The sequence below is a fragment of the Cheilinus undulatus genome, linkage group 4 (assembly GCF_018320785.1).
Source record: "Cheilinus undulatus linkage group 4, ASM1832078v1, whole genome shotgun sequence".
NCBI lineage: Eukaryota > Metazoa > Chordata > Actinopteri > Labriformes > Labridae > Cheilinus > Cheilinus undulatus.
Genome location: NC_054868.1, coordinates 42,585,474 through 42,609,661, shown reverse-complemented (window position 1 = coordinate 42,609,661; position 24,188 = coordinate 42,585,474). Strand labels below are relative to the sequence as shown.

At 40.3% G+C, this 24,188-nt stretch overlaps 1 protein-coding gene across 7 annotated transcripts in view; it reads right to left on the bottom strand.

Moving 5' to 3' along the window:
• Positions 1-24,188, bottom strand: part of fat1a (FAT atypical cadherin 1a) — a 120,280-nt gene that overhangs the window by 8,381 nt on the left and 87,711 nt on the right. For all 7 annotated transcript variants that reach the window (XR_005991795.1, XM_041785060.1, XM_041785055.1 and 4 more), the window contains 13 exons: positions 23,806-24,039; positions 16,952-17,338; positions 15,778-15,992; positions 12,841-12,978; positions 12,500-12,643; positions 8,620-8,817; positions 7,310-7,906; positions 4,962-5,184; positions 4,739-4,870; positions 4,307-4,464; positions 3,063-3,531; positions 2,244-2,397; positions 125-235 (listed from right to left, as the gene is read on the bottom strand). Coding sequence is in view for 6 of the 7 variants with exons in the window: in XM_041785060.1 (XP_041640994.1) it covers positions 125-235; positions 2,244-2,397; positions 3,063-3,531; positions 4,307-4,464; positions 4,739-4,870; positions 4,962-5,184; positions 7,310-7,906; positions 8,620-8,817; positions 12,500-12,643; positions 12,841-12,978; positions 15,778-15,992; positions 16,952-17,338; positions 23,806-24,039 (3,160 nt within the window). In the remaining variant the exon portion in view is untranslated. The remainder of the gene's footprint in view (positions 1-124; positions 236-2,243; positions 2,398-3,062; positions 3,532-4,306; positions 4,465-4,738; positions 4,871-4,961; positions 5,185-7,309; positions 7,907-8,619; positions 8,818-12,499; positions 12,644-12,840; positions 12,979-15,777; positions 15,993-16,951; positions 17,339-23,805; positions 24,040-24,188) is intronic.

The window sequence follows — 24,188 nt, the reverse complement described above, 5'->3', positions numbered from 1 at the left end:
ACATGCACCACACACATGCCTGGAATGAAAGCTGGATGTGGGGTAGCAGTCACCCAGTCTGAAATGGGTGGAAGACTTTTTTTTTTACTTGTTTGTATATAATTTGTACTAAAACTTGACGTACCTGTCTCCCTGGAAGCCTGGCTCACACTCACACACTGGACCATCCAGACTGTCGATGCACTTGCCGCTGTTTTTACACGGGTTGTCTCTGCAGTACGGCCCCAACTGGCACCTGAGTATACACCATGTTTAGTAAGACATTATACATTTTAAATGCTTCAGGATACTCTACAGCAGCACTTCCCAAACTTCAGTATGCTGCAGCCTAATATGAGACCTGGAAATCCTCCAGGGCCCACCAAAAAACCCTTGTACAACCATAATATTAGACTCTAGTATTTACCTTTTATCAATCATATGTTGTTTCATAAATCAGGAATTTGAATTCAAATACTTTGTTTTTAGAGCCAGCAACATTAACTGGAAAGTGTTTGTGGGGTCACACAAAGTACAATTAATCAGCCACTGCCATTTTTTTGGTTTTGATCAGGTTTCTGCAAAGTCACTGAAAATTTCTTGATACCTTGTGGCCCAGCAAGATCTTCCCAACTAGCACTAATGTCTCTGAAGACATTTCTTAAAATTCCTTAAAAAAATGGCAAGCAAGCGACATAGTAGAATGTTTGATGGAGTGTTAATCCAACACAAATTAAACCATGACACCATCACACAAAATAAATGATAAAAAGGTGTCATGAGTTAAAACTTCTGGCTGTGCTTTGTTACTTCAGACATAAATAATAAGATGTAATCAAAAATTCTATGATGATTAAAATGTGATTTTTTTCCTATGATTTTTAATCATTATAAATGACCTCTTCCGCCCACAAGCAGTACCTCTGTGGCCCACCAGTGGGACCTTGCCCACGCTTTGTGAAGCTCTACTCTACAGTGTAAAGTATTGGGTAAATATGGTTAATTATGCAGATTTTCACTGTATTAAGTCTACCAGATATTACAGTTTTAACCCCTTAAAGCCTGTTGTATCATATTTGATACATACTTTTATGATACCTCTATCTAGTCAATATGATCATAAATTACTAAAAAACATTTCTGAATACAATCTGAAAAATTATAAAAATGCTCTCAAGCGGATTATCAGTTACCAAAAACACCTAGTATATCAAATGAGATACAAAAAATATCTATATGTTAAATTTTATGGAAATTTGGATTTTTTTGGATTTCAGTAGAAAGTGAAATAAACATTTCAGTTCCAAAAAATTAGAATTTTCTGGCTATAATTTGTGTTTTCAGGCTGTAATGGGTTAAACACTGCACTGTATAAAGCATGGACATAGTCTCAGGGGTGTCAATCATTTGTTTCTTTAAGGCATTTTGAAGCCGATCAGTGGCCTTCACCATGCTGGAAATGCTGACCTTACATTCAATCAGTCAAGCAGCAGGCAAAGAAATGGAGCTGAGGAGGGTCTGAAGCTTCCTGGCAAACAACTTCTTAAGTCCCTCCTGCTTGTCAACTCAGCTCACTGCCAGTCATGCAGAACTATGCATAATGCATAAATCTTGTCTCAATAGATATGAGCATATCAAGCCTCTCTACCCCAGATCTTCACAATAAAGTTAAATATTACTGAATAATAAAGAAACATTACAAAATTGACATTTAGACATTTTTTGTTCAGGTTTATTTCTTTGTTTTATTTTCCCTTTGAATGCTGTGATTATACCCCATGTGCAAACACTAATAAATGAATACATAAATAAATAAATAGCATGGGACCTGGTGGGAATTCTGAGGCTTTTGCAGCCAAAATATTTTTTCATATATAAAATGATCACTGTGTTTTACAATCTTGTACTTCTCTATTGTTTCTATTAATTATTTTCTGTATCAAATTGCTTTTTCATGTTCAAATTAAATGTCAATTTACTTCAACTTCAAATGTACCCTTGAGGAACTGCAGTGTTTCGCAATTCTGCATTTCTTTTTTTCAATACTCGAGGACACCACTTTCCACCTTTCAGCAGTATTCGTCTGTATTAAATATTCATCAAAAAATGTAGGATGTAAAGTCTTGTGATCATTTAACCTTTGTTCATCTTCATTACAGAGACATGCACATGTAAAACTATCTTATCACTGTACTATCACTGACGAGTGCCTTTGAAAACCTATTTTCTATAAAGTTGATTATTAAAGGAAACAAAAGTACTACCTCTGTCCTGAGTACTGCCCTCTGCACTGGCAGTAGAAGTCGCCTGCGCGAGGGACACACGTGCCTCCATACAAGCAGGGATTGGAGGCACAGGGGCTGATTCCAATCTCACAGTGGGTGCCCATGAAAGAGGCCAGACACTTGCAGAAGTATCCTGAAAAGTTAGGATATAAAATACAGATAATTACTCTATAGAAGTGGACAGTTTAAACTACCTCAGATTAATACATTTACACCAATTTAGCAGTGATCACTTCTTGTTGTCTTTCACAACAGGAAAAGGTCAGACATTCATAAAGGTCAGGACCAAACTACTTGACCTTTCACTTTAACAGGCCGCTCATTAAATTCTGCATAATTAGCATCAATTCTAATTGTACAATGACAGATCCACAATATACTTACAGCGCTGTTTTTTTTTTCTTTTTCAATAAGCTGATGGTACTGAAACTCAACACAGCCTGCAGATGTTTTACAAAAAGCCCTCCAGGGACAACGAGGGATGATGCTCTTTGAACTGCTGGCGGCTTTTTAATGTAAAACAGATGCACGAGCATTGAGTTTGCAGGCCTTGAAAACAGCACTAACTGCAAATTAACACAGCACAGGAAGAGGGCGAGTTCCTGCAAAACTATGATCAGAGATGTATGTCCAAGATACACCTGATTATACTTAGAAGCCACGTTTATAGAACTATTTAAAATCTTTCCCTGACAGAAGAAAATACAAAAGTTGAAAGGAAAGAAGACCTGAGGTTTCACATGAGCTACTTCTGTGAAAAACTGAGAGTGTAATGATGCTGAGCAGGACATAATGTACCTCCATTAGGCAGCGAGGTGCAGCTCCCTCCGTTCGTGCATGGGTTGCTGGAACAACTCTCAGCAGGTGCGAGCGCGCAGCCTGGAGCAACGTCCACGATGTCCTCCAGCACAGCATGCGCCCGCTGAGCTTTGGTGTTAAGAGGCAGCTCCTGCCCGTTGAGCGTCATGGCTTCCATGCAGCCACGTAGCCCGTTGGTGACAGGCAGGCTGCGCCCGTGGCGAGCTGGGGCGTGCTGTCGTACGTGACCGCCAAAGTAGATGCTGTTGTCAAGGTTGAGAGTACGCAGGGTGCCGGGCGCTGTGCCTGAGGCGGCATGCACCCGGTCCAGCACCAGCTTAGCGTAATTTCCATCCACCTCCAAGGAGACAGTGTGCCACTCGCCGTCGTTCACCTGAGCGCTGTGGACGGAGACAAGGCCGGGGCCGCTGCCGCAGTCGAACTTGTACTGAAGACGTCCATTCACAATCTAGAGAGACAAAACATGATTAACATTCATCTTTTATCAGACTTTAGGAGGTTAATCATCTCATCAATTCTGCTCTTTTGTTTCCTTTTTTCATTATGACTCCACTAGATTAAATTCAGGAAGGAGATCTTAATCAAATCATGAAGCGGCTGTTATAAATCGGTGTGACACTGTGATAAATCACTCCTTATCATCAAATGCAGTGTGCATCAATTTATCAGCATGCCAGGGAATAATTATATCTTAACACACTCCTCCTGACAATTTCACAGAAAAATACATTGCACCAAAACTGTAGAACTTCTGCTCATGCCCCTGAATGAAAAATCCAACTGTTCACAGATATTAAAAGCCAAACAATGCAGCCTAAAAAAAAACAATAACAGCCTTGTAGCCAGACAGGTTTACTCAGCAAACTGCTCCACCAGACAGACTGGAAAAGGAATGTGTGGAAAAGTGCTTGCTGTTTCCCTCACAGCACCAAAATAGCTCCTGTATGCAACTTTTTTCAACCCACTACCAAATTCCCATAGTTGCTCATGTGAAAGGGGTTTTAAAAATGGCTTTTTGAACCCATGTGCATGGTACACTGGTACAGTCTAATGGGAGTAGGGCAGTCTGTTATGTGTTTATTAAGCCTGTCTAATGTAAAAATGCTGGGCACTAATGCAGGAGCACAGTCTGGCTGGACTTAATTATGATAAGCAAGATTATTGTGTTGCTTCAGAAGCAGCTTAAAGAATTAATGCACTGCAATGGAGAAACAAGCACAAACCTCAAGGATGCTGTAGTCAGTTCCTTTAGCATACATGACAGTGGCATGGCTGGAGAAGGTCCTGAGCCTCAGAGAGAGCTTCATCAGCTCCTTGTTCTCATTCTCCATCAGGTGGTACTTCACATAGCCGCTGCCGCTGAACGTCAGAGAGTGGCCATCTGAAAGAAAAGGACAGGCTTCATTATCATTGCAGGGATGCAGTTGAAAAAGTATGAAAAACTATAATAATAGGTCTCTGTCTTTCTGATCACCTGCAGGACAAACATACAGTATGCTCCTCACAACATGCACCTACCTACCTATCATCAATGATATAATTCAAAAAAGATTTTCCTTCAACATTAAATCAAACCAAACATAAAAGGAGGATCTTTGGGATTGCTGAAGGTCAAAGACCTTTGAGAGCACAGCTATAAAAGCGGATGATCTTACCGGAACATTTTCCCTTTTTGCCCTCTGGACAAACACAACTGTACACGGGATCTGTAGGATCTGCCACACACTCCATACCCTCAGGACATGGGCTGCTCTCACACAGATTGTTCAACACAGGACATCTGCCACCTAAATACACACATACAAACACATGTACTACCACTCAGTATTTCTAATGCACAATCAATGCAGAAATTTGCAAAAAGCGCCATATTTCTACCTTCACATTGGCAGGTTGCAGTCCGCAGGTGTCGAGGCGTGACGAAGCTGAGGCGAGCCGTGCTGTGAGTGGACATGGCTGTCTTGTCCAGGGTGATGACCTCATCACAGAAACGTAGTGGGCAGTCCAGACCTGTGCACAGCTTCTGCACCACACGGATGATACGAACCCCCGTCATCTCCTCGATCACAGCAGCAGAGGAGTTCAGCTTACGGAAGACGACCTGAGAACAAAAACACAGACTCTTGGAATTTGTCGCTCCATGCCTGACATAGTTAAGGTTTGCAAAACAATTAAATACATGTCTAGTTATATAACTAGTGGTTTCTTTAAAATCTCTTTAATAAACAAACTGTTCTCTGCAAGCCATTCCTGTGCCTTGACTGCCAATAGCTCTGTCAATAATTTCATCACTGCTTACTCTGCAAGTTCACTTGTACTACTCTATTTACTATTTTTAGTCAGTTTCTTTAAATCTAATCCTTAGCCACATCAGACTTTATAATACACTTAATTTTTTGTTTTTCTTTGCTTATACTGCATGTTTTTTTCTGCTTCTCTGTTTATACTGTCATGTTTGGTGCAACCTGGCTCAAGACTTTGCTTCAGGATTTATGCAATTCAATATTTTCTTATCTCATCTTACACAAATTTTATATTTTCTTTCACTTTTTAATGTTCTTATGTTGTTTAAAGATAACTTTAGGACCTTGTGAGTTCTTCTGACAGACATTTATGTCTTAGAGTGACCTATTTTGCCTGTATTAAAAGCTGTCACTTTGTGACATGGGTATTTAAAAAGGCCTCTATAAATGAAGGTTATGTCTTACTATTATGTTACAATCTGTGATTGTTGGTGTACTTTAGTGCCTCTCAATTCATTCATTCATTCATTCATTCACTGACTGACACTTTTGCACCAAATCTTCTTCTTCTTCTCATTACTATGATAGTTCATTTAAAGTATAAAGTAGCTCATGTTTACAGACAAAAAGCACAATCTCTCACCATAAAAATACCATGCAGCAATCATCTTCCTTTCTGCCTAATTAACAACTAGACACTTCATACTCTGCGGTAGTAGCCTATTTAGCACCCTAATTAAGATAAAAATGTATAATAATGTGAATAATCTCAGCGTTTGTTAGTGTGCTTATTTAATACTTAACATTTTTGCTTTGTACTATTTGCCTTAGAAATTTGATAATGCATAGGCTTCATTTCAGCCCTAGAATTTTTGTTGAAAGTTGTTCCTGACAGGTCCAAAAAATAAGCAGGTCCTTACTCTAGTACAGTACTCTGTTTTTTTTTTCTTTTTTTCAGGGTCTCCCAGAGAAGAAAAGGCTAATCTACCTGTCTGTCTGCCTTCCCACATTCCTCTTTTATTTATGGATCCCCATTAGCTCTAGTATGAACACTGTCTACTCCTTCTTGCAGAGTCTACAACAGGTATTTCTTTGCAGCGGAGAAGCTCAATCTTGTATTATGTTTTCACCATGAGTCTGCTAGCTGCCAGCACAGTGAGTGAGTCCTTCCAATCAAACTAGCACTCCACAATTCTTATTTACCCGACAGGACACCACAGCTCTCCTTAAAAGCAGGATTAAGACCCAATGAGGGGGAAAAGCTATTAAAAAGTGACACAGCCAGCCTGGTCTGTATCAGCACATTTTGTGCTGTGAAAATGGACACTTGTGATGGCCCTCATTTATGACACTTGTGTAGAAACCAGTGCAGATTTAAGTGTAAAAATCATCCAACAGCAAGGCCCACGTGTGATTTATGAAACATGCTTATCTGGCCATTCACAGCGTACGACTGAGCAGATGTTGATAAATGCGGTGGCTGAAAATAATCATCAAAAACAAAAAAAAAGCCCTGAGATTTTCATGGTTCAGCTAGCCTTGCACCCAGAGTTTATGGCAGGGAGAAATGTAATACTGCAAAGATATCTGCTCATTTTTTTATGGTTTCAGTCTCCAGGAGAGAGAGAGGTAAAGGAAAATTAAGTGTTTGCTGTTTTCAGCCTGAAAAGTGACATTAGAGGGAAACAAAACAGCGTGTGGAAGGAAAACCCTGCTGAGGTTTACACCGTTGTTGCAGACATCCAAATATTTCATTTCTATATCCATGATGCAACTTGTATATGCTATTCTAATAATTCTTTATGTTTAGATTACAATATAATCAATATTCTTTACATTTGGGATATTAAAAGAGGCAGCACTCAAACAGGAGGAAGCCAGCCTGAAACTGCTCCAGACTTAGAGAAGAGTGACTGCGATACTTACAAAGCAAATAATATGATAATATATTCATCAGGTGTGATTTAAATATTTTTACTTTACCTCCTGAGATTGATAGGGGCTGCCAGATCTCTCCAGAGTCAGCAGCACGTCCAGATCTCCCTGCTCTGAAGGCTGCAGACTCACTAGTTGAACCTCACTCCTCCTGACTCCTGCGATGTTTCTCAGCGCTCGCTGGAAGTTGCGCCAGTAGTCCCCAATGAACTCCTCAGGGGCGATATTTGCAAAGCGAACTGCGATGGAGTTATCCAGCGCCTGACGAGCCGCTTGCCTCACATGCACGGTGACATCAGCAGCTGTGGTAAAGCGTCCATCTGTCACTGTCACATTGAGGGGGTAGTGTCCCACGTCCAGCGGGCGAAGGGCGATGACTTTACCATCGGAGGAGGAGACCGAAAACAAGGCGCTGCTCTCATCTGAGGATTGAGAAGAAGAGGGGGCGAGGCTGTAGGTGAGAGTGTCATAGATGTCTTGGTCTGTGGCATGGATCTTGCCCAGGACTCCTCCGGGGTATTCATCCCCAGCTGTGGTGACAAAGATGTCCAGAGGGAGAATGGCAGGAGGGTAGACGCTCTCCTCGATGATACGAACACTGATGAAGGTGGTGGAGGAGAGCTGAGGTTTGCCGCTGTCTGACACCTAATAATAAGAGGGAAAAGGAAGAAACATGCATGAATAAGGACTGCACACTGTAGTCTTTTATCTGCAAGCTTCATTTTCCCAACAGCAGAGGGCAATCAAGCTCTGTCTGTGCTGTCCATGAGCTTACAGCAATCACATACAGTAAGTAGAGTGGGTAATAAAGCCCAGTAAACATGTCCACATCAAGCATTTTAACATTCACTCTTTCACACATGGTCATCAGTTCAGCAAGGAGAAAAAAAAACAAGTCTGACTCAATCTGAGTGCGCATCTCGTGTGTAAAAAGACATCACACTTTTGTTTCATATCCCATCTGCCCACTCGTTTTTTTCCCCTGTGTTCTCATCTAAGGTGACACATAAACACACAGCAACACGTGATCACGCCAACTCAAAGCAAATCTCTTTGATTTATGATTCTCCTGTGAGGTCCACTATGATGCAGCAGTTTTATTTTATTCCTGTTCCAATTCTGCATCTCACATCAAGTTTTTAAAGAGGTGAAAAGCTCTACATGGTATATATTTAAAAGGTGGAGGAGCAAACATTGACTAGCTGGGGGAAAAAAAGAGACAGAAAGTAAGGAGTGAGCGTGACGGAGGAAAAGAGAGGAGGGAAAAGAGGGGAGACAAATAGATCAGGTTGCTGTGGCTTGACGGTTAAATCAATACAACCTCTCAACTCTGCTTTCTCTTCGCTGCAGTGACTCACCTGTGCTTGAAGTAGGTACTGTTCTTTACTTTTCCTATTCAGCGCCCCCACGGCCACGAGAGCTCCCTGCTGATTGATGTGGAAAGAGTCACCCTCGTTCCCATCCACGATGGTGAAGGTGAAAGGTGGGCCATTGTGGGAAGCATCCCGATCGGTCATGGTGAGCTGGAGAACGCTCGTGCCTTTTGGTTGATTCTCCTGTGGGATAGAAGAGGGGGCATGATTAATATCTGTGGTGAAGGGAGAATGCTTCTCTAGATACTGATCAGCTTTATGATGTTTGACAGTAATATGTTTTTAAGAAGCTGTGGATTGGAAAAATTATAGTGAATGTCATTTTTTCAGCCAAAAATAAAAACTGTAAATCCTGGATTTATTTTAGCTGAAACTGATCAGCAGTTTTTCAAACCAGCTGTCTCTTTACACAACACCTAACCTGACATGCCAGATAGGCTGTTTCACATATCCACAGCATGCAATGATGGACTTTTTGGCCACATGGAGGCAGCAAAAATACATTTAAGACACACAACTGACAAACTGTAACTATCCATGATGACAAAGTATATAATAAAAGATGTCAGGTAGAGATGTTTTGCTCAGCTCCTCCAACTAGGGTGACCAAATGTCCCATTTTGTGTGGGATAGTCCTGCATTTTCATTACTTGTCACAGTCCTGCATACTGAGATGCTGTCCCGCATTGTGATTAACAGGCTCTAGTTTTCAAGTGTGTGTTTTAAAATCTGGCATTCGTCAAATGGCGTGTGGAGAAAGCAGCAAGGGCTGCCTGTCATTAGGGGGCAGGGTGGGCCATGTGATCGCATCATCAAACCAGGAAGTGACACGTTAAAGGTGTGCCCACCAGCAACAACAAACAGCATGAAGACATATGGAGGAAAGGGAGGAAAATACAACGATAGCAAAAAAACAGGAAAATTTAGTGATAATAAAGACTGGGAGACTATTGATCCAAGGGTGAGACTGATGCAAGGCGATCCATAGAGGGTTTTCTGTGAAGTTTGTCCAAGTAACTTTCCATTTCCTAGTAATTATGTATGATCCGGCTGGCGATGCTGCCCCATCTGCTTGCTCTCATTGGTTGTTGTGGGTACTCTGTCAGAGGCACTACGACCTTGGGTCTGGGAGGCTCCGATGCAATTTGGAGCAGTAAAGCAATCGTGTTGACACCCCACACATGAGGATTATTCGGAAAAATTATCATTTGTGACAAGGCTCCACTCGAGATACGATCGTCGGGGAGTGAAATCTTGTTTCATATCGGGCTTAAAATCTTGTAGCGTGTGGCCGACCTAAAACTATAAAAATCTGTAGTTTGAATGCTGCTGGAAATATTATAGGTAAATCAACATATTGTATCTCTAACTAAATCTTTGTTCAATAATGGGAATTAAGTAGCTCATTGCTGCAAAGCCATTTAATAGATGCTTTTATCATAAGTGACATACAACTGAGAAACAGACAGATGTCCATGGCCTTAAGGGTCCAAGACGAGGTTTTGAACCCACAACATCCTGAGCAGAAGCCAGCAATGTAAACATCTGAGCTATCCAGCTGATTATTAAATGCTTTGATATTTACTAAAGAACCTGAATTATATGTCCCTACAATGAAGGTTCTCCAGGAGGGGAAAAGCATTCCATATCTTTTAGTACCACCTGTTTTTATCAGGTGGAGTCTGTACTCCTGCAAGCTACTGGTCCAGTAGTTGAGCTTTCTACTAGTGGTCTCATTTTTTTAAAAGAAATCTGCAAGTCCAACTGACCCCCTCCTCTGCTCATTTGTTCTTTTTAATTTCCAAAAAAGCAGCCCTCCAAAAGGTTCATTTACTCAACAGTGTATCACTTTTTTAAATACACCATTTTGACCTTGTGAGGGAGAAAAGCTGTAAAAATGTGGCCCTGGCAGATTGATATTGTTGCTATGCATCCCTGAATGTTTAATACAGAAAAGCGGCCAGCACACAAGAATGGGGTGAAATTTCAGTCACATCAGGTCAGGTTCAGTGGGTGATAATTATGGCTGAACAATTTGAGAAAATTATTGAATCGCAATTTTTTCTCCCAATTTTGTGATTGCAATTTGATATGCTAATATTTCTGAAGTTCCTCATCTTATGTTACTTTTAACAAACACAAGCAATAAATCATTCTATACAATAACCAACACAATATTAGATTACACATGAGCTAAAAAATGTGAAAAAAATAACGTCTTGTGCTGATTTTGACTCGTTTTGCAAATCCAATATGAATTTTGTATTGAAGGGAGGGGTAATTTTTATATCATTCTCATATTCAATAAGAAAAATGTACAAAAATGAGGAAAATAGGATTTTCTGAAAAATAAAATGTCATTTGTATGATTGCATGACATGTAATGTATTACATCTCCGCTGCAAATAAAAAAAGGTGTAAACTGGTATTTTGGCACAAATTTCAAGTGAAAGATATACTGCACCTTCTGCAATTTGAAAATTGCAACAGGCCATATTGCAATTTAATCTAATTTGTGATTAATTGCCCAGCCCTAGGGATAATGGCGCTTATCCTCATGACTTTTACAATTCCTATACTGGTCTCAGTAAATAGGATGATGCCCGCTCTTTTGAACGCCAACTTTATGATATTTTAGTGATTTCATGTATAGTTGGGCTGCCTTTTAAAAAATCTGTCTGTAGTCACAAATGTGTATTAATAGCTGCTGCAGTAAACAAAACTGTAAAGCTGCAGGGCAAATAAAGAGCTGAACAAAAGTTAATGATTATCTGTTGCTTTGCGACTTCCTTTGACATCCTTCACATCACATAAAGCCATTTCAACCACTGTAGATAAAGCATTGAGAGAATTCAGATTATTTATGCTAAATAAGCTCCAGCAAAGTATGGGTTATGACTTTATCTTCCTTTGCATCTTTTGATTCTGCTCAGGCATATCTTAGATGTCCTTGTCAAACAGCTGGTCTTCGATGTTGTGGCTTTGCTTCTGATGAGATCCAGTCAAACAGCATGTCAGTTCACAGCAAAGCCTTTGTTTTAGTGTCGCTGAAATAACTTCAGATCTGTCCTTTATGTTGACTCTTTTAGGTCCTGTCTGAAAACTCACTTTAATTATCCAGTGTGCTGAAAAAAAACTCTCTCTCTATATCCCTGTTGTTGTGTACAATATCTGCTCTGTGTTCTCTCCTTGTTCTGCTTCGTTGTGGTTTTGTGCTCCACTTTGATCAAAGCTCCACAGTGAGTCAAATAAAGCCAGTCAGGATTTTTGCGAAGTCAAAACAATGTTTCATCCTGAGGAGCTTGTGCTGTCTGAAATGTGTACCATGCCTCTTCACAGCTTCTCTTAAATTGTTTTTTTTTTTTTCAGTTTTCTAAAAAGAAATACTGGAAAGGAATCATTTGACTTTCTACCTTTGAAATCCATTTTCTTTTGGTGACTTCTGACCTCCGCCAAACTGGAACACAGGTGAATCTCCTTCACCTTTTCTCTTTCTTGCACATTTTCCCATCTGCTATCAGCTCAACATCTCTCACATTCTCCCACTTTTTTATCATTCCTTCCCTTTTATCCCTTATCTGCATTTTGATACTTAAAATGCAGCCTCTGTCTGCACATTTCCTCACCTCCCCCATCTTTCTCCCTCGTCCTTACCTCTGTTCTCTCTCCTACTTGCTTCTTGACATTCTAGTCGCACACTAGTCTCCCATTATTTCTCCCTGTTAATCCTTCTCTCTGTGTCCACTGCAATTCCCTCCTGTACCTCCACCTCTTGTTTCTACCGTTTCCATCTGCCTCATTCTCTTCCTCTCCACCTCTAATCAGCCATCCACACGAACCCCCCCTCTTTTCCCCACTCTCTCACCTGGATGATGAGGCTGTAGTTGGCCTGGGAGAAAAGCGGCGGGTTATCGTTGACGTCCGAGATGTCGATGTTGATCTTGGCACTGCTGGAAAGAGAGGGCAACCCATTGTCTGTGGCAAGGACCATCAAAGTGTACCCAGAAGTCTGGAAAGAGAGAGAGAGAGAGAATTAGCATACAGGAAAAGCTGCTTTTGTAAGCAATAATGTAACTGAGATCAGTAAACAAGCCACCCTATTAGGCCTGACATGACTCTGATTGGATTCTGCAAAGGGTGCAATTAGTTCCTCTGTGGATTAAACTCTGTGTGTACAGTCAGCGTTGTATCTGCTGCTGCTCTTACTCGTTCTCTGTCCAGCTGGCGAGCGACTTTAAGCTCTCCTCTGAGTGGATCGATGGTGAACGGGCTGCCTTGGTTACCATCAACGATGGAGTACCGCACGTGATTGTAGGAGGGTCCGTCTAAATCCTCAGCCATTACCTGTGAATCAATCAAACAATCAGAGTGACCATCAATCAGCTGATGTCAGGCAGAAACCAATAGTGGATCAACAGAGGATGAATCAGCAACTATTCTTATAAATAATTAACATAAGGCTCATGTGAGGAGATTTTAGATGGTTATAAAACAGGCTGAAATTAATACTGATGCCTCTTTATGAAATTGATTACTCTTATGTGGTTATCTTTAATGCCTTAAACTACTGTCATGAGAAACAGGATCCTTTCCTATTCAAAGGCTGCATTAGACTCACGCAGGACAAAATAAGAAGAGAGATTAGAGTTACTGTTTTGTCCACAAGGGGTGCTAAAACTAAAAATTCCTTACAGCCGCTTTAATCTTTATTTTCACAAAACATTTGCTTGCTTAATTTGCAATATGTGTCAGATTTTTATTTATTTTTTTGTTATAACTAAAGACATAAAAAGAACACAATTTTTTGTGCTGTTTTTTGAGCAAGTAGCAACCTCCAGCAAGGCAAAAAATGAGTGCAGAAGTGCAAAAAGACCCGGGGTTCAAATGTTTAACTGAGGCTGGCTGCAAAAGCTGCATAAGCCGCATATTCACCTATCCAAAAAGCAGAAAAAAAAAAAAAGAAAAGAAAACATATTTAGAGTTTGGTTGAAATGTCTAGTTTGGGCTGAAATGCTTAATTGTCACATACTGTACTGGGCTGAACTTTTTTTTTTAACTCTATAATTATTAATAAAAAGGAGCGTGGTTGATCTGGTTAATGGGCAGGCCATTTTATCTGTTAGTACTGAAGCATAATGCCTAGATAACTGCCAATTTTCAGCCTGATTTCCCCCTACCATCAGCAGAGGCAAGATTATCAGGGGGTTCTAGATATTATCAGGACGGATTTTCCAGTGGTGTGAGGGGTGTTAAGAGTGATCTTTCACTCTCTGATCTGCTTGGAAGGTGACTGGAGTTGCTGAGACTTGTGGTCGTACCATTAAACATGCTCAAATTTGACAATCAAATATCCTGTTGTTTTTTGGGGGAGGATTGGGGGGGACACTGATGACAACCGAGCAGGCATGAACAGGACTGTTACATGGAACAGGGCGATAGCCAATCAGGAAGCACAACATACACAGCCATGGTAACTATAGTAAACACAAAGCATAAATGAAAAGGACCAAGTTTTGGTGGTAAAAACACGACTGAAATTGCCACCACATTGGATGTAGCAGGTGACTTACAGCTAGTATTTTATTGCACAAGATTTGGAGTCTTTCGGGGTGCGGACTCTGGTTGTTGGCAGATGAATTATTCAGAGATTTGCTGTGTTGTGTTTATCATCTTGTTGCACTCCAAACATTCTAAACAGTTAAATCTGTCCTTATATGACACCATGTTTAGTGCAGCAAATCAATCTAATTGAAGGTTCAGTACTGTGCAATAACATAACTGCATAAGTAGCTGCAATTATTCATATCACGTAGAATTTAATGTGTTGACAACAATGCCTGCAGAAGGACATTTCAGTTTACAATAGTGCCACTACTGAAATTTGTAAAAGTACTTTAATTTTCAAATTTGAAAGCAGTACTGTAAAACATTGTTTGGGTAGGGCAATACATGCTTCAAAAAATTGTTATTGTTATCTCTTCATTTTCCAAGATAACCAGGCAAGTAGACTCCTGGTACCATTCATCTATCATATTGTAATCACAACATTGCCAATTGTAATATTGTCCAGTATAACTGCAATTGCACATTAACACCAAAAGGTGCAACTCTAAGTAGAGTTTCTCTCTTTTAAAGGAAAAAAAAAAACAAAAAACATTAAAGATTCAAAAATCTATTGGTAGAGCCAGGCCTAAAGCTCGTCTGAGATCCACCTTTTGGCCTGTTAATAAGCTGACCCAAAGTTAAATGGAGATAGGATTTCCAACATGGTGACCCCTACTGATGGACTTCAAAAGTCCACCTTTGAACCAATGGAAAAGCAATTTTCTAAAGTCTTTGAGCCGTCAGGTAAAAAAACAGTCATTAATCATTTTACTCAAGGATAATGAATATTGAATTGACCTTTAACGGGCAAAATAACCATCTAATTATTTGGTAATAAAATAATTCTTAGTTACAGCCATTTTGCAAATCAATAAAGATGCACACAACCTTTTCTCCTTACTTCGATCACACACAGAAGCACACACTTGCACACACACAGTGCTAAAATCCACCAACCATCACATATTGAAAAGGATCCCAGAGGAAATCAGCATACAGGGAAGATTTATAAGTACGAGACAATGACAGGTATTAAAATCAAATTTCCTAATGGATAATTTATATTCAGGTACATTAGACACAGATTAACGGCAATAAGCAGGGGTCTTTTATGAGAGGAGGGCAGCGAGGTGGGAATAAAGAAATGGTTCAACATGCAAAAAGGTAGAGAAAGCCTGACTGTGGATGGGGGCATAATGAGTCCAATGCTTTTAAATTAAAGCTGTTTGAGCATGCGTGTCAGATAATGCACAAGAACAGGGAGGCAGTGAGCATGAAGAGCACTGGTGCTAATTTAGCTGTGCCACCAGATGGTGATTTGCCACAGGTGCTGATATGAGATAGTGTAAGCAGTGAGTAATGGGCAGGGAGGATAAAGGCAGGAAGGGAGGAAATGAGCGATTGAAGGAGGAGGTAAACAAACGAAGGAGAGTTGAGAAAAGATGAAGAATCCTTTAATTCTGTAAGCAGTTTTAGTGTAATTACGGCTTCATTTTTTCTATGAAACCATTTCTTTAAAAATGATACGCATCGTCTTACCACCAAGACTATCTTTCCCAGCTCTGCGTCCTCGCTGACGACGGCTGTGTAGACTTCCTGGCTGAAGGCAGGTTTGTTGTCATTAACATCAGTCAGGTTGATGTTCACAGTGGCCATGTCACTGAGCGGTGGTGAGCCGCCATCTGTAGCCTCGATGGTGATGTAGTATTCATGGGACACCTCGTAGTCCAACGGCTCAATCACAAAGATGTCACCTGAGGAAAAAAGACGGCAGAAACTTAAAGTAGCAAGTAAAACTATTGTCACATAAGGTAAGAGTATCATTTTAAGTATTCTACCAAAATATGATGAATATCAGGTGAGCCAGATGTCTGTTGACAGCTTTAAATTTGGAATAAATTATGGCTTAAATGACAGTTACTGTAGAAGTCGTGTTTACACTTGATGGGTTTTTGTACGGTTTTTATGAAGGGCTGCATGGTGGTGCAGTTTTTGGAACATATTGTACAATGTATTCTTATATTACCTTTTTTTCAGCTTTTCCCTTGGTGTTTTGTTGCAATGATTCAGCTGGCCGATTAAAGTCCTCAACAAAACAGTGTAATGTTAAAATAAGGAAGAATGTGGTGACAGTGAAGAGTGAATTATTCTGTCTTACATGAGATAAAATGTCTTGAGTGGCTCACTGTTTCTACAGTTCTTTGCCTTGTTCATCACAGTAGTTATGCAGCATGATGCCGTGATAATGTTGAGACAGGAATGCAGTCTATGAGACTCAACAACCATTTGATGGTATGGGCGATGGTGACCTTGATGCTTCACTGAAGTATCTTGTAAACAAAATCATGTCTATTGTGGCTGTACTTGAAGCTGAGAAAGCAAAATAATGAAGTTTCCTTTCCTCAAAAAACATCTCAAACAAGCAGATGATTAGAATTGTTCATCCTTGATTTCATCCCAGAGGTTTTCTGGATATGTTAGTGCAAGTCCTGGCTTCTTTGGATGCTATTGGGATGTGTCAATGGAAAACTTTAAAACTTGTGCCGGAATGAGCTTCCTCATGTAGGTAAATGATAAAACAAAACAGATACATAATCATAAAAGCATTGCTAGTTGTTAAAACTTGACAGGGTGCCTTAAAGGGCCCATAAAATAAACTGCATAATTAAACTCTGAATCAAGGCATGATAAAATCTTATATAGATCCACTCACCAGTGCGTGGGTCAACACTGAACATGCCGTGCTCATTCCCACTGATGATGCTGTAGGAGATCTCTCCGTTGGCGTCCGTGTCTCGGCTGGCTGCCTGCACTCTGAGCAGCTGTGTGCCCACGGCAACATCCTCAGACACAGTGGCTGTGTATTCGCGGTGTTCAAACACTGGCGGGTTGTCGTTGATATCCAGGACAGAGATCACCACCTGGCACAGCGAGGAGAGGCGTGGGGAACCCTGGTCACTGGCACGGGCCTTCAGCTCATATGTGGACTGCACCTCGCGGTCCAGGGGACGCTCCAGGCTCATCACACCGGTGTTCTCATCAATAGAGAAAAATCCATCGGCAGTATCGACCAACGAGTAGACAATGTTGCTGTTCACACCTGGTATGGCAGAGAAGGAGAAAATTAATGGATTTTTGTCTAAAAGAATCTTATTTTAAGTTTAAGACTTTTGTTGTCTTTTGATTTTTTCACTAAAATGATCGATGGTGGCATTAATAGAAAAGCTCAGCTAAGTAAAGGGCGTGAACAAGCATATTGATTCTTCCATTGACGTATTGACTAAAATCATCACTTTCTATTCTCGTTCCAAAGCATCCATCTTTCACAGAGCCTCTTATAAACAAGTGCTGTAACCGTCTAATCCCTGCCATCCTCATAACTCATGTCCTCCCACTAGCAAGATGCTCCCAGCAATGAGACAGAGACAGATCACAATAATAATCATAATGCCTTTCTGCAGGTGGCCACCATTTGGAATATGCTATTATATTCCCATTTATCAGGTAAGTGCCCCTGTCCTCGGTGGATCCCATTATGGTGCTGAGGAGACAACCGCGGGGAGCCCTGATTATATGATTTCCCATCACTTTTATATGCTCCCATCATCCTTGAGACAACTGCTCAATGGTGGTTAAATGAAATGTGCTGAATTTCAATTGGCTATACTGCCTTATACATACATGTTTACTATGATATGTTCATCTCAGTCCCATGCCTCAATGTTAAACATAAAGGAGAATCTGAATGATTGTGACCTGTTGAGCACCTTCATTGGTCACATATAATAACAGACTGAGTATGTTAGGATATGGACTGAAGGCTGGATAAAACAAGTGACTGCTGACCCTCTACTCCTAAGAAGAATCAGTTGATTTAATTTCTTTAAATGGTACAATTACATCTGTACAAGGGCCAGCTTCTTTTTCTTGCTGTAGGGGCTGGACTTTCACATAAACTAAAATTAAATACATTTTTTGGTCTAATTAACATATTGTTTAATTACATGTTAATTTGATGGAGGTTCCATGCTAATACGATGTGTCGTGGTTGATGAATGTTTGGGTTCTCAGGCGGGGAAAATTTAACTCCCATAATGCCTGATGATGAAATCTGATGTGGAAAATGGCAGCTTTAATCCAGAACGGAATTCATAAATATGTATTTATCGGGCATCCTATTCGCTAATAAATTAAATTAAATGTATTTCTGGATAGCCCCTTGAGATAAACCATCCTGTTTTAGAGGAGGTCCTGGCAGGTGGATTTGTGGAAAATGGATCAAACATTTAGTCAGTCTGGGTAAAATTGTTTAAATTAAGATTTAAACAGTTTTGGGGATGTTTTGAAATCTGTAAGGATTTTTTTTTATAACACACCCTAAATACCACAACATATTTTTCCCCAGACATTTTCTAAACTTAATAATCTTCTGGAGACCAGATGGGAAGCTGTGGGGGACCTGATGTAGCCCTCGGGCCACCGGTTGATGATCACTGCTGTAGACATTACTCAGAGGCTGGCAGTTACCCGCTGCTATTTAGCAGACAAAATACAGGGCCTGTTTTTTGTATTGTCTTAGACACAGTGACACCTATCATGTAGGTTTGGCAGATGCATCTATGCTGCTTGCCAGGCTGTAAACCAGACCCATCTCCACTTTTTGCCTTTTGCAAGGTTGAATAGAAAGTTAGTCTGAGACTGTATTTACAATAAGGTGATTGCAATCGCCAGGATTAAAAATTTTCTCCAACAAACAGGGGACATATCTGAGAATAGGTCTGTTTTCTTACAGTCTGGGTTCAAATCCTGCAAGGAAATGCTGCAAAACTGATTTCCTGATGTTGATCTAAGTTCTGTGGCAAGAATGCCTAAATTTCCAAGGAGCAATAAAATGTCTGTCAGCTTTTACAACCCCAAGCAACTAAAGCCTTGTCATACAGTACTGTCTTTTTTAATGCCTTACCTTTTTCTTTCAGAAAGCAAAATCACTTTTTCTTTCTTTTTGCAAACTTGGATATTTGCTGCTTAGCAAGCAAATAAGCATCAGCTTGTTTATCAAACTAATCCCTTATTTGCAAAACTATATTATGTATATGTTGAAAAGCAGCTGTTCTAATGCTGCAAAGCATAGATCATAGATTGTATTACTGAACTTTTTCAGATGCAGCATTTGCAGTACAGCTTCAGAAAATTCAGAGCAGCATTCGCATCAAAATTTCTGCAGAAATTGCATTCTTTAGTTCAAATCTTAGCAGCTAGAGTTTTTAATCTAGTAAGATAAATCTCAAAATCTTAAACAAGAAGAAGTTTGAACAGATTACATTTGGCTTACAACAATTTAACTGCTGTTTTTTTAAATATAATTTTGTGATTAAGTGAATAGTTAGCAAATGCATCAACATATTCCTCCCTGGCAATAAACTTGTGAGCCAAATTTGAGGAAACACTGTGCAGCATCTTCCTTTGCTTTAATCTCTGTAATATTGCTTAAAGCAAACATGCTAGCCCAGACTGATCTATAAAGCAACATAGACAGATTTCATTCGAAGGACAGCTGGTACTTTAAAACATCTTTCTCTGCAGTATTGGAGGCAAGATTGTCGAGAACTTGTATGAATCTGGCACAGCACCAAGGTGGAAAATAGCAGAAAATGATTAAATTCCTCCACACAGAAATCGAATGAAGAAAATGACACCAGCAAAGCAGAAGAGAGAGAAGAGGGCGGCACTTGGAACCAGGCCAGATGAAAAAGGACAAAGCTGAATGAGAGGAGGACTGTGTGCTCACGTAACTCTAGTTTATCAAAGATCAAGGGCGGCAGTTTGGGCCTGTTTGTCTGTCTGGTTCAGAACTATTCCTCACTGATAAGTGCTGCCTTCCAGAGACTGTAACAGCAGGCTGAATGAAGGAGCAGCAATGTGGGTAAGTATCAAACATCTTCCAGCCAAATGGGCCGACAGATCATATAGGCAGAAGAACAAAAGCAGCCAGCGCCAAGAATGGCTCCCTTCAGAGATACACAGAGTGAAATATCAATGGAAGATAAAACAAGATCTTCTCTAAGGAGGAGTTTTACATTTTGGAGGTTGGCTGCTAAGACAGTTGACTGAAGCTTGAGTGAACTAGGTCAAACCCACAATGCCTATTTTGCTTTTGAACTCAACATGTTGCTCGGGATTTCCACCCCCCCAAAAAAAATACTAGACAGACACTTAAAAAAGAGCTGTCAATGTGTGCCACACATGTGAGAGAAATATTAACTCTCTCCTTCCACTCAGTGTTTCTCTAAATAATTGTTGCCCCTGGCTGAACAGCAGGGTGCACCTTTTCCCCCCAATTCTCCTTTAAGTCTCCTCTCCTTATCCTTGATATTCAAGAATTGAAGCAAATTTTGTGCCAGTAAAGCCTCAGGGAAAGAAATGTGTTAATACTAGTTCCTTCCTTTAATGTTTTACTCTGAAAGGTCCAATTTGAGCTTCCCTTTCATTCTGTCAAGCTGTCAGTACGCCCAAAACAAGGGGTTGAAAATGGGGAATGGAATGAGAGGGCGTTGATTCCCTGACAGTGAACAGGCTGAAATGTTTCCTCAAGCCAGGGTGTCCGGCTCCAATAAACTTAACGTGTAATCTGGAGCGACGGGTCCAATGGTTTCCGGGATAAAACCCCGAGGTGCTTCAATGACTGTTAAACTATGCGGTTTAAGTCCTCTGTTTTATCCACATGTGAGCCTCGAAGTGTTTGGAAATGCTTGCTTTAAAAAGATGAAGACCCCTGAGATAAATAATATGGCCCTGTGGCTTTGCATCAGGAAAAGGGAAAATTGCAATCAGCCCTTCTGAGAATTCAGCTCGAAGAGAGAAGAATTTCATTAGAGTGTAATGGAGCTTTTAATTTGAGGGGTTGATCATTCATGAAATTCCACATTTGTTATCCCACCCTCTTGCCATTCAGCGTAATACAGTCAGATAAAGGGGCGATAGTAATGTCTGAAATGTGATGTAACATTAAGAAGGGATGCTTTTGCAAGCCATCAAGATTAAATGGTTTCTTCTTGAATCACACGTGCTTATCTCTGTGTGACCTAAAGTGCTGCATTTTTCACATAAGTTGCATTTTAAGCATAATATACAAGTAAATGTGAGTTAAGTGCAACACTAACAGCTTTCATTTGCCACAGAATGACCTCTCAGATATTTATCTAAAACATAGTTTAAGCTTTTATTCTCCACTAGCAGAAGGGAGGCAATAATGTCAAGGCTACTACTGCTTGAAAGTAATTAAAAAGGAGGTTTGAGAAAAGGTTCAGTTTCACTAAACATTGTGGTTGTGTGATGCATCTAAGCCTGAGGATTTTCAAACTTCTACATGGTTCAAGGTTATCAGGGAGCATTCATGAGATTAAAATATCCTCACAGGCGTCTTTCTTCAGCCAAACATGCATCACAATGTACAGTCTGATTGTAAAGCACAGCCTCAGGTTGTAGTTTAAGTGTTTGGCCTTACATGAAAAAATTTTGCTGAATTAAAGCCCTATTCAACAGTATTCATGTAGCTGAAAAATCTAAATAGAAATGGCCTGAAATAGCCCAGCCTTCAAATTAACAGTAGAATGTGCTTCTTTGGGAGGCTTTCCAAACCAAAATCAGATTGTTGACTTTTTGCCCAGGACATGTTTTGCATATTTGAGCATATTTTCACAAGGTTCCCATTTTTTAAACGAGCCAGCTGGAGACAAGAAATAGTCAGCTGGATGCATTACTTTCAGCTCACTATGTTGATGTTAGCTTCACAAGCTAGATTAAAAAAAAAAAAAAAAAAAAAAGAAAAAAACTCTTATTTTCAGCTGGAAAATCAATTACCTCTGCCTATTGCCGAGAAACCTGTAGTTGAGGACTGAATGACTGCTAGCACAGCTTTTGATTTTTTTAATACCCCAACATAGAGTGTCTAAACTGCACTTAATTCATCTAAACAGCTGGCTGTGGCTAATTTACCAGTAAACAGTGCTGAGATGAAGAAATGTGTGCAACTGCCGCGGCCATTCACAACACAAGGTTATTGAAAATTCACCACCTTCAATGTGTCCTGCAAGCTGCTGCTTCCCTGATCAGAACATGCTCAAATACATAAGACAAAGACCAGAAAAGCAGGGTTCTGGCATTGCTTTTTAACTGTTTTTCTCCCTGCTGTAACCACAGAGCTACACCAGTGCCCCATTACTGTGCATTTAAAGAAAATGGAGAGGATATTATTAAATAAACAAACCTCAAGGAATGCCAGCTCGCCTGAAAACCCTTAATGACAAGCAGTGGCAGGCTAAAACAGGCCGCACGCTCCACGATAATCGTGCAGATTCTCCCTTCTGACATAACTCAGCAAAGGCTGTGACATGTTCACACCCTGACTCGGGATCATAAATAATAAAAGTGTTCAATATAACTACCAAAATGCCTGTTGTATGTGGTGAGCACCGGGGAAAGCCAAGCAAGCATGAGCATCGAACAGACCAATAACGGATCAGGAAGCAAGCTGACTGAAAGGGGGAGTAAAACAAGAACACAACCATGGGAAGGATAGTAAATGGGACGCATAAAGTTAAATGGATGTCAGAAATGGAGGTGCAACTTGTTGATTTGTTGCAACGAAGCAAGTTTTTAACAATGAATACTGTAAAATATACCACAGACAAACTGACATGAGAGGGAGGTGGCAATGGGCTTAGCACTAACTACAGTAGTTTCCAGCCTCTAAAGTCACATTTAACCGTGCAAGATTTGGCGTTTTGAGAGACAAGATCAAGCCTAGACTGTGGTGGTCAGTGAAAAAAATCTGTTAGTGTGTGGTGTGCTGAGTTGATCCTTGTTCTGCACCACGTTATACTAACAAAACAGTAAAATCTGTGATATTGTTTTGTTATTTATGGGGTCTTTCACATTGAAAAAATTGCTTAAGATTAAAAAATCTGTACGTGTATGGCAGGTTGACAGTGGCTAGAGCTGAACGAGCTGAGAGCTCAACTGCTCTACTATTGCTAGTAGATGCTCAGACTCCATTTGGCAAAAACTGATGGGACTAAATGGGTGAAAAGTGGTACGCAAAGTGGGTGCATATCAATGTAGAGTGGTATTTTTGCTACTGTTTCAAAGGAAGTGAAATCAATCTATGGCTACCTTTAATCTTGAATCTTCTTTCACTGAAAACTGTCAAAAATGCTGAGTTTTTTATTTGCAATGAATACTTCAATTATGCTGTTTTAAAACATAGCAGTCATTCAGTTGTTAGGGTAAAGGAAGAGGGGTGTCTGCTGTGTGTTTGAGTTCTAAGCTAATAAAAAAGTGAAAACTAAAAGCAATGAAACGGTTTTAAAAATCAAGGGGAACGGCGTGATTGTCTTACACTTTCAAGAGCAAAAAACGTTCATATTGGGCTTTAAATGCAAGTGGAAACTGTAGACTAAACATTGGAACACAGAGAAGACAATCCAAGTAAATTAATCATACATGGTAAGATTTTTCTTACTGGACATCAGAGGTTCTGGGGTATAATGGCAGTGCCAGAAAACTCACCAGTATCAACGTCGTTTGCCTGCAGTTTAGCTACATACGTCCCCATTTCTGTGTTCTCAAAGACTGTGATGGTGTAGGGGTCAGATGAAAACTGTGGCGGGTTGTCGTTGACGTCTTCCACTGTGATGAGAATGTCGGCCTCGCAGTACCGCCCGCCTCCGTCCACAGCGCGTACTTTAAACTTGTGCTGGTCTCTGTCCTCTCTGTCCAAAGGCTGTAAAGTCTTCAGCTCCCCTGAAAGCGAGAGAGAACAAAATTGAGCAAAATACACCAGAAGACACACTTCTAGGGGGTGCACGGATGGCATTTACTGTTTAAACAACAACATAAAAACCATTCAGTTTAGAGACAGCCATAAAAGCGGCGGAAGCAATTTATCAAGA